Source organism: Pelobates fuscus, chromosome 8 (assembly GCF_036172605.1).
Source record: "Pelobates fuscus isolate aPelFus1 chromosome 8, aPelFus1.pri, whole genome shotgun sequence".
Taxonomy (NCBI): domain Eukaryota; kingdom Metazoa; phylum Chordata; class Amphibia; order Anura; family Pelobatidae; genus Pelobates; species Pelobates fuscus.
In genome coordinates, this window is record NC_086324.1 from 30,839,402 (window position 1) to 30,849,628 (window position 10,227).

At 37.9% G+C, this 10,227-nt stretch overlaps 1 protein-coding gene across 1 annotated transcript; it reads right to left on the reverse strand.

Annotated features, from left to right (window-relative positions):
- Positions 1-2,642: 2,642 nt before the first annotated feature.
- On the reverse strand, positions 2,643-8,768 carry ERMN (ermin). The gene is made up of 2 exons (XM_063428608.1): positions 8,334-8,768; positions 2,643-3,408 (listed from the first exon to the last, which is right to left on the reverse strand). The coding sequence occupies exons 1-2, from the start codon at positions 8,554-8,556 to the stop codon at positions 2,990-2,992; spliced, it is 642 nt and encodes a 213-aa protein (XP_063284678.1). The 5' UTR covers positions 8,557-8,768; the 3' UTR covers positions 2,643-2,989.
- Positions 8,769-10,227: the final 1,459 nt, after the last annotated feature.

Here is a 10,227-nt window from a genome sequence, read left to right on the forward strand (position 1 = left end):
TGGGTCTGTTGGCCGGCGGCTGCTGGCTGGGGAGGTCTGCTGGCCGGCGGCCGCTGGCTGGGGAGGTCTGCTGGCGGCCGCAGGGGGAGCAGGCTGTTCTGTCTCTGCTCCCCCGCCCTCGCGCGCAGCTTAATGAGACCGGGGCCGGAATATGACGTCATATTCCGGCGCCGGTCTCTTGCTAGCGCGCGAGGGCGGGGGAGCAGAGACAGAACAGCCTGCTCCCCCTGCGGCCGCCAGCAGACCTCCCCAGCCAGCGGCCGCCGGCCAGCAGACCTCCCCAGCCAGCGGCCTGCAGAAGACCTCCCCCTGCATCCACTAGCCCACCCAGCCGGTCACCAACAGGTAAAATATGTAATTCTGTCAGTGTCAGTGTGAGTGTATGTGTGTGTGTCTGTGTCATGGTGTGTGTGTGTGTGTGTGTCTGTGTCATGGTGTGTGTGTGTGTGTCTGTGTCATTGTGTGTGTCTGTGTCATTGTGTGTGTGTCTGTGTCATTGTGTGTGTGTGTGTGTCATTATGTGTGTGTGTCATTATGTGTGTGTCTGTGTCATTATGTGTGTGTCTGTGTCATGGTGTGTGTGTGTGTCTGTGTCATGGTGTGTGTGTCTGTGTCATGGTGTGTGTGTGTGTGTCTGTGTCTGTGTCATGGTGTGTGTGTCTGTGTCATGGTGTGTGTGTGTCTGTGTCATTGTGTGTCTGTGTCATGGTGTGTGTGTATGTGTGTTTGTGTCATGGTGTGTGTGTGTCTGTCATTGTGTGTGTGTGTGTCTGTATCGTGTGTGTGTGTCTGTGTCATTGTGTGTGTCTGTGTCATTGTGTGTGTCTGTGTCATGGTGTGTGTGTCGGTGTCATTGTGTGTGTGCGTGTGTCATTATGTGTGTGTCTGTGTCATTGTGTGTGTGTGTCATGGTGTATCTGTGTGTCTGTGTGTATTTAAAAAGTGTTTTTACTCACCTTTTTTTTTCTCCCCACGCCGTGCTGGTCTCCCCTCGACTGGCCCTGCCTCTATGGCTGAGATCATCAAGCATGATGATCTGAGCCAATCCAATGCTCTGCCATAGGATTTGCTGCAAAGGTGCTGCACACTGTGCAATCACGCTGTGCAGCACTGACACAGAAAGCACTTCTAGTGACTGTCTGAGTGACTGTCACTAGAGGTGTCACTAGGAAGCAATGTAAACACTGCATGTGAGTATGCGTAATGTATTATTAAATTAAAAGGACCAATATTATATATTAGAAAAAGATATATATATATATATATATATATATATTATATATTATATATATATATATATATATATATATATATTACTCAACCATCTGGGGTGGCAAGACATTACACATATTACATATTACATACGGCAATATATGGGGCAATGACTTATGGGGCTGGCATAGATTTTTTTTTTCCAGGGCTGCTTTGTATCCCCAGTCCGGCCCTGGGAAAGTGGCTTTACGGAGGTGGAAGACCAAACACAGCAGGCGTCCCAAGGGGCTTGTTGTCACCTTTCGGGGACCCTTGGTGTTGTACGTGGCTGGGTGGAGGAAGAGACCTTCAATGACATCAGTGAGGACAAGGAACGGGACATGGATAGCTTGGTATCCAACCTTGTGCAAATTGGGAGTTTGCGGTTGTTTGCGGTGCGTTAAACGGGGAGTTTTGTATGTCACTGTGAAGCGGGCGTAACCCTTACACTACCTGATCGATACAACATCATACCTGATGTTTTAAAGCAGGTTATTCCAAATAATTTAGGAATGTTAGGTGATTTATGCCCTTTATGGATTAAAACCAGACTCTGCATCAACTATGTAATTTTCCATGGGAGTTTTGCCATGGATCCCCCTCCGGCATGCCACAGTCCAGGTGTTAGTCCCCTTGAAACAACTTTTCCATCACTATTGTGGCCAGAAAGAGTCCCTGTGGGTTTTAAAATTCGCCTGCCCATTGAAGACTATGGCGGTTTGCCCGGTTCGCCCGTTCGCGAACATTTGCAGAAGTTCGCGTTCGCCATTCGCGAACCAAAAATTTTATGTTCGCGACATCACTAATGTTCACATCAATCTTCTCTTCTCTTGATCTTTATTATAGCTGTATGCATGTAACCACATGCACATGCTCGAAGGAATTCTTCCCACTGCATGTTCATTTGAAAGTAATTACCCATAACCCCAAGCTGCTGTTGAAACACGTACATTATCATGAGAACCTATCGTTTGGAACTTGCCAGAAACATGTAAAAACATTACTATAGCTTCTGGATTTTTTTTTATATGAAATTCTACAATACACGTGAGAATCAATAAAATAGATTTTGACTTTTTTTGTGTGTTTTTTTTTTTATATATATCCTATACCTTTATTCAGAATTACAGCAATAAAAATTAATTAATTAATTACGATAATTAAACTATTATGTTAGTTATTAAAGTCACCAAACTGTTCCAGTTTATGTTCAATATATTCAATATTCCGATATGATGAAATACATTATATAAAATTCTTCATTGAGCGCTTTTTAATTTTGAATCCAAAAGAAAATCTGCCTCTGATAGTAAACATCATGCTGTAATTTTTATTAATTTTCTTGATCCTATTTTATTTGATTTAAATTCTTACTATACTCTGATTGAAAAAGAAAACAACGCAAATCAATCAGAAGGAACTTTGTTGTTTTTATTACTCCCATCACTTTCTATGGCTTATATCACTTTTTGTCAATACGGGTCTTTTTCCATAATATGCAAGTCCCATACTCGCATTACATTTCTTCTTACATTCTTTTATGAATTAGTTATTAGTAATTCAATTAATATCATGGAATACTGATTTCTATTTCTTTATCGTTTTAAAATAGCATCTGTACCAAAATATTCAGAGCATCAAATTATTTAAAAGCAATTACATGTATAAGACAGTCTATCAATCAGTTAATAGGTAGCAAATCTCATTAGTGGGAAATTGTTAGGCTGTGGAACTGATGTTATAAATTCATCATGGACTCAAACTCATCAATTCTTTGTTTCGTGTTACCCTTTCTGATCTTGCGGTAAGATACAGTGTCATATTTAGAGTAACTGTGTCTAGATATTTCCGGTCTATTCTCGGTGGCAGGATGTCCGCTTGTGGAATCTGGGTGGCTTCCACTGGGACTTTCTGAGTGAGACTTGTTTAGTCCATTTTCTTCGGAAAGATCTTCTGGAAGATATTCCTCTCCGTTTTCCTTGTCGCTTTCAAAAGATGTGTTATCGTCCTCTTCGTGAATCATCAATGTCGTCTCTTCGGATAGCTCGATTAAATATTTATTATCGTTGGTAGACAGTAAATCATCAGTACCTGCTAGTGGCTGTTCATTGGACTTATTGTTCAAATCATCCTGTGGTGGAGAGTCCGCTTCCGAATCTGTAAAAATAAATTGTTACTTGTTTTTTTTTTAATTCTTCAATGTATGGGGTTATGGCAATTTCTCAATTTGCAACTCAAAAATATATGTAAAAAATATGGTCCCGTTGAGTGTCTCAATTTAATCAAAATTCGCAAATGTCCCCACCGTTTCCTGTCAGTTACACTACCAGTGGGCGATACTCAGAGATCATAAGGTTATTGACCCTTAACCTGTTGTGTTCTAAATTGACATTGACATGTGTGTATGTTTTTTAGACATGTTAACTGGATCACACAATATATTGGGAATAATAAACAAGTGTATTTGTTGGGTTAAAGGGAAACTATAGTGCCAGGAAAACAAACTCGTTGGAAGTCCTCATGCATAGTGTGAGGACGTCCAGCATAGTTTAGGCGACCAAAAGTTGTCCAAGCATCCAGAAGTCCCTCTAGTGGCTGTCTGGTAGACAGCCACTAGAGGAGGAGTTAACCCTAGCAGGTAATTATTGCAGTTTCTAAAAATTGCGATAATTACTACTCTAGAGTTAAGGGTGATGGGAGTTTGCACCCAGACCACTTCAATGAGCTGAAGTGGTCTGGGTGCCTACAGTGTCTCTTTAACTATTTGGCTATGCTATTTCTTTCTTGTTACGTGCTCTGGTTAAATACCAACTGTCAAAAAAGATTACTTAATAGTTGGACATTGGCATCTTTGGAAAAATGTTTGTGGTGTCTGTTCTGCTTGTGTGTACACACATTGAAATATTTTTAGGTATTTATTCATTATTAGAAACGTTTTTGCAGATACTTTTCAAACACTTTTTGGTTTAAAATGTATCCAATTAAAGTATCCAATGGTTCCATTATTGTGGCAATAAATCTTCTTAAAGATTAAGATATAGGGCCATTTTTACCTTAACAGATCGTGGTAACCATGTTATCAAGTCAGAGTTTTGAGATTGTCATATATTGTTTGTATAATGTGAATATTATTTGCCACCAAACTCATCACGATGTGTAATTTCAATTTGCATCCAACCTGCTTTAGTAAATAGTAGACTTTGAGATATTTTTTCCCAATTACAGCAATTTCACTTATCGTTGTTCAGTTTCATTACACAGTAACTTTTATGTACAGTGTAATAACTTTAGGAAAGTCCACAAACTCCCAGACAAAATGGCTGCAGATTTCAGTACAGTCAGAGGAAGGGTTAGAAATAATACTGAAATGTTTAAAATTCCCCATTCCCCTGCCGCTTGATGCTCTAAAATAATGGTTAATTACTAATCCAGTGGTTAGATTGTTTCTCTTTACAGGTCCAATCCCTCTCCAGGAGGGGAGATCTCCTGACCAATCTAATCCATTGCTTCCTATAGAGAAAGATTGGGACACAGAGTCACATGCGTAACATACCGTGCTGGCAATGCGACACATACAGAAATGCTGAATACAATGCTTCCCTGTTAGAAATACTTCCTGTTGTTTTGTGTTGTCTCTGATTGTCATCCAGGAGAGTGCAACTCAGACACTTTATACAGGGAACAACGTATTTTGAAATTAGCACATTTATAAACTGGGAAAGAGGGGACCCTGTTAATCCCTAAGGTACAGTAAACACACAGTAAATGTCAGTTGCTAAAGGCCCACATATTGCGCATAGGCCCAAGAGTTTCTGTCATAGGAATTCTTGGTTTTGCTGTTTTGAAAGCTTTTCTGTTGGCAAGTACTCAGAGACAGAGGGGGATACTCTATTCGAGTGAACATTCCATTAGATACTCAGTCTGTGCAGTGTATAGCATTTTAGATGATGTAAAAGAGAAGTAGACCCTCCATTGGCTTCAAACACCATTTTCCTCCCTCCAGCTTAATGCATCCTTCAGAAACCTTTCCTGTTGTTACTGTGTGAATTGCTGTCTGTAACTGAGAGTGTGTTTGTGGTACGAATGTGTGAGATAAGCATGCTCACAGATTGAGATTGTAAATTGGTAATGGTAATATCATTAAAGTTTGTGTGCAATAGAAACTGTATTATAATGTGTTTGCAATGAGCAATCTGCATGAGAGTTTGTTAATATGAGGTGTGTGTGTGTGTGTGTGTGTGTGTAAAACGAATGTTCACAAATGTGAGCTGTGTAGATATGAGATACCTATCAATGAGAGTATGCTCTAATAAGATTTATGTGTTGTGTATGTATGAGTATATTTTATTGTGAGATTGAGAGTGAGTGTCGGTTAGTATGAGCTGAGAATGCGTGAGATTAGTGTCAGATAGTATGCGCTAAAATGTGTGAACTATTTGTAACATGAGTGTGATCAGTTTGTTAATATACACTTACAGTTTGTTAGTGTGATGTGTGCATGTCTGTGTGAACTAAGTATGTTTGAACTAACTGTATGATGACCTTGTGTGCCCTTCATGTGTTTAGTTAAATGCTTTGCTGTCTGAATTATAACATTATTTAAGAAAAAAAATGTACTCGCTTGCACACATACACCGACAACACATACTTACACTGACAACACACACTCGGGTAAATACCAATTTTTTATTGCAGGCATCGTTTTTTTGCTGGCATCGGGTTGACTTAGACCCACTTGACATTAAAGAAAACCCTGTTGAGCAGGCAGACAATAATTGGAGGACATTACTGCCACCTGGACTACATTAGTGCATTATAAACCATAAGTTAAAGGGACACTTCACTATCCACATACCAAAGACATATAAAAAGCTGTTAAGTAGATATATTGGAGTATATTTAAAAGCAGCTTGCAAAAGCTCTAGCTTTCTTATCTGAAGCCTTTGCAAACCCTCCAAACAAAGCAGGAAATAAGAGGGCCAGTTGCCTGGTTGGAATCCAGGGAGGTGTAACAAGGTTTATTTATAAAAGTATCATAGTCTATTGAAATCTGCACTTTTTGTAAAATGGAGAAAAGGAGGACTCACCTTTCACACATAAAGCGCTTCAGCAAGCCAAACTGCTTTACATCTATTTTTCCATTTATGTGTCCACGATGAGTGCATTTTATAGCACATAAGACGCTGAAAGTAAGTTCTAGTCTGGATATTTTTTGATCACCAATCATTATTTTAATTATAACTGCTCTGTGTTTTAAGCCAATCAAACCTGTGCAATGATCTCACATTGTTTCTCCTTCCTCTCCTTGGAACTTGTGGAGATAACCAAATCAGTCGTGGAACAAGATCGGGAGGAGCTCAGGTGGATGGACATTTCTCCCCCATCTAACAGTGCTTCCTACTGCCATGTTTCCATTAATTCCACCAGTAACAGGTTTTTGGTATTGATCTAAAGTTACACTACGGTGGAACTGAGCTTGGCTATTTAACTCTGGAGGCAGTGGGATGGACCTGACTTAGATAGACAAACCTAAAATAAGGAATAAGCCCAAGCAAGAAAATGGATCTGTGCAACTTACCTAGCTGTACCAAGGACAGACAACCAGGCATAGATGCAGACATTTACCTTTTCAATGTGCGTTTCCATTATTATCCAGTCTGATCTTACAGCTTATCAACTACACTACATTCATCTATGCCAGATGGAAACCAAACACACTTCCATCACATTCTCCAGGTAGGTCCAAGCCTGACATTTACAGTTGTTCTGGTGGAAGACAATCTAACCACATTTAAAGTCCATCTACCATGCTACTGAAACACTGATTATATTCCATCTTCAAAAAATTGCCTGTTCCAAGTCTAAACAACTCTTACTGCATTAAACCAAACCTTCAGCCTTAAATTTGAAGTTCACATTACATTCCCATCAATTCTCAATTCTGAAACAGGGTTATTCACTAAACACTAAAGTGATAATTGGCAGGAATTCAAAATAATTCAAAGTGAATTTCAAATTTAAGGCCAAATAAGCAAGACTGAAAGTATATCCCATGTTAGTCTGCTTCCAGTCTAGCTGTCCTTATTTTTGAAATTCACTTTGAATTCTAGACAATGCTCCTTTTAATGAGTAAGCCTGTTTGTCTTATGAAGGTCTTTGAACAATATTGTACTTAATATATCTTGTAGCATGTCGCCAATTTTCTCATATGTTCTGAAATAGAACAAACTGTACTGCTGTCACAGATACATGGGATAAAACACTTGTCATCACACTTTGACAGGTAGAAAGTTAAGATAAAAATAATCATCTCAATAGACTATAGCTATCATATTATAAGTGTAAATCAGCAGAACCTCATTTTGTTAAATAGTCACATAAAAAGTGGGACAAATACTAATGTTTAGGAGTGATATTTATTCATAGTTAATAGCTTTGAGTTTAATGAATAATAGAGTACTTTCCCTATAATCAATCATTCCTTAGTGCCATGATCAATGATTTTGTTAACGATTGATTTCTCGCAAATGGTATGCAATATGTTGTGTGAAACAAATAAAACAAAATAAGCAATATTGAATAGTTGATCTTAATATTAAGGAATGATTGATATGGAAAAATATTTTATTTAATTACTTGTGATCTAGATCAGGTGTTCCCAACACAGTCCTCAAGTACCCCTTACCAGTCCAGGATTTAGGGATTACACTGTTGTGTCTAAAGTGGTTGTTTTTTTTTTGTTTCTTTCCCAAAAACACCTTAGACACAATTGAGTAATCCTTAAATCCTGGACTGTTAGGGGGTACTTGAGGACTGGGTTGGGAACCACTAATCTAGATACATTTGTTTGTTAGAATCCTTCAGGGATGAGAATTATTTTGAAATGAGAAGTCTCTGTTTTTGGTCCTTTAATTCCTCAAATTCTTCTGCCAAACCATAGACTGGAAGAGAACTCTGGAAAGTTTAGAATGATAGCATCTAGAGGGCCTTTGCCCTTGTAATAAAACATAGATTTAGTGAATTATATTGATGATATAACCGGAAATCCCTATATAATAATTCAAATTTCAAAACGAAAATACCTTCTGTTTTGGGGTTCAACACTTCACATTCAGCTTGGTCTTCTATATGGGTAACATCATCCTCCATGTTTTCTCTTAATATCAAGTCCTGATCACATCCAGGTCTTTCCAAAACAGCAGAAGTCACGGAGGTGGTCATTTCGTCTATAATATCAGTTATTTGTACTGGACTTATAGTCATTGGTGGATCCCCATTGTGTCCCAGATTTTTCACATTTTCCATAGCTGCTGTCTTGGAATAATTGCAAGATCTTGTAGCAAAACCAACTATAGTAAAAAAAAAAAAAAAAAAAAAAAGACTTCACGGACAACTAAATACAAAATTATTTTACAAGCTTCTTGTCTTTTCGTAATAGTTTCTAATTAGAGCACACAATAGCATTCTGAGGGTTCGTCAAATGAAATCTCATTCCAGAGAACCGCGACTCGTATTTACTAGAATCTCCCACAAAGAATCAGCTAGAAGTATCAAGCTTTTGTTTTAAACGTTCTGTGATTAGTATGCAGCTGCCCAACCAATGGTACTAGAGATTTTGTATTCGTACAATAATGCTGCCTTGTGCTTTGTAAACAGCACCAACAATTGTTCTAAATCTCTAATCCAGAGCAAGTGACCATTCTCAGTCACATTATTTCTCGGAGACTGGCTTAAAATGTACACTACTTGTTTTGTTCTGATAATCCCCATAAGAATGATATATGCAAGTGGCTCATATTTAAACATTTAATCATCACATTACTATTCACATTAACATTTTAAACTCAGGTATCAATAATAAATTAGACAGGCACACTAGATGCATTCCTTGATTATGTATTTATCTGTTCACTTACTTTAGTGGGATTGATACTGTTTTATCTTCATTGCAAAAAAAGATGTTAATTATCAATCAAATTATTAGTGAAATATAGATTCACTTGTCTATGAACTAATAGTGTGTTTCTGTTACAGTCATATTTATTATTTTTATGATTATAGATTGCATTAAAGGAAATGCATGCAGCTATTTTCAAGATAATCAGATTAATTGATTTATCCAGCATCAGGACAGGAATGGTAAAAATTGGCCTGGGGGGACAAGTACTAATGAATGACCACTTTCTGTGCACAAAACTCACTGATCTCTTTCCAAATCACGTGACACATACATAGGTTCCATGAGTTGTGAAGTCTAACATCGCATGTCACTGCCGTCTACATTAACATGACGTGTACAGAACCTCATGCTGTTGTCAATCAGGAGATAAATGGTGAGGTGAGGCTGCAGCCCACAAGCCCTTTAAGCTAGGCATGTGCATTTGTTGCATTCGCCCATAAACTATTCGATTCGCCCAAATCAAATACCTTTCAATTGGTTTTCAATGAATTTCCAGTTATTTCCCCAAACAAATCCATTCATTTAAAAATGAATCACAATGTTTTTTGTTTCAGACAAAATTATTTGCTGTAGAAAAAATAGCTACATAGTTGTTACATGGTTACATTGTTGTTACATAGTTGTTACATGGTTACATTGTTGTTACATAGTTGTTACATGGTTACATTGTTGTTACATAGTTGTTACATTGTTGTTACATAGTTGTTGCATGGTTACATTGTTGTTACATAGTTGTTACATGGTTACATTGTTGTTACATAGTTGTTACATGGTTACATTGTTGTTACATAGTTGTTACATTGTTGTTACATAGTTGTTGCATGGTTACATTGTTGTTACATAGTTGTTACATGGTTACATTGTTGTTACATAGTTGTTACATGGTTACATTGTTATTACATAGTTGTTACATTGTTACATAGTTGTTACATGGTTACATTGTTGTTACATAGTTGTTACAAGGTTACATTGTCATTACGTAGTTGTTACATGGTTACATTGTTGTTACATAGTTG

Bases quoted from the DNA above. Each gene is read 5' to 3' on its own strand.
- ERMN (XM_063428608.1), bottom strand. From the start codon at position 8,556: ATGGAAAATGTGAAAAATCTGGGACACAATGGGGATCCACCAATGACT. The intron at 3,409-8,333 runs GTATTTTCGTTT...TTATTTTTACAG, and splicing joins GTTGAACCCCAAAACAGAAG to ATTCGGAAGCGGACTCTCCA.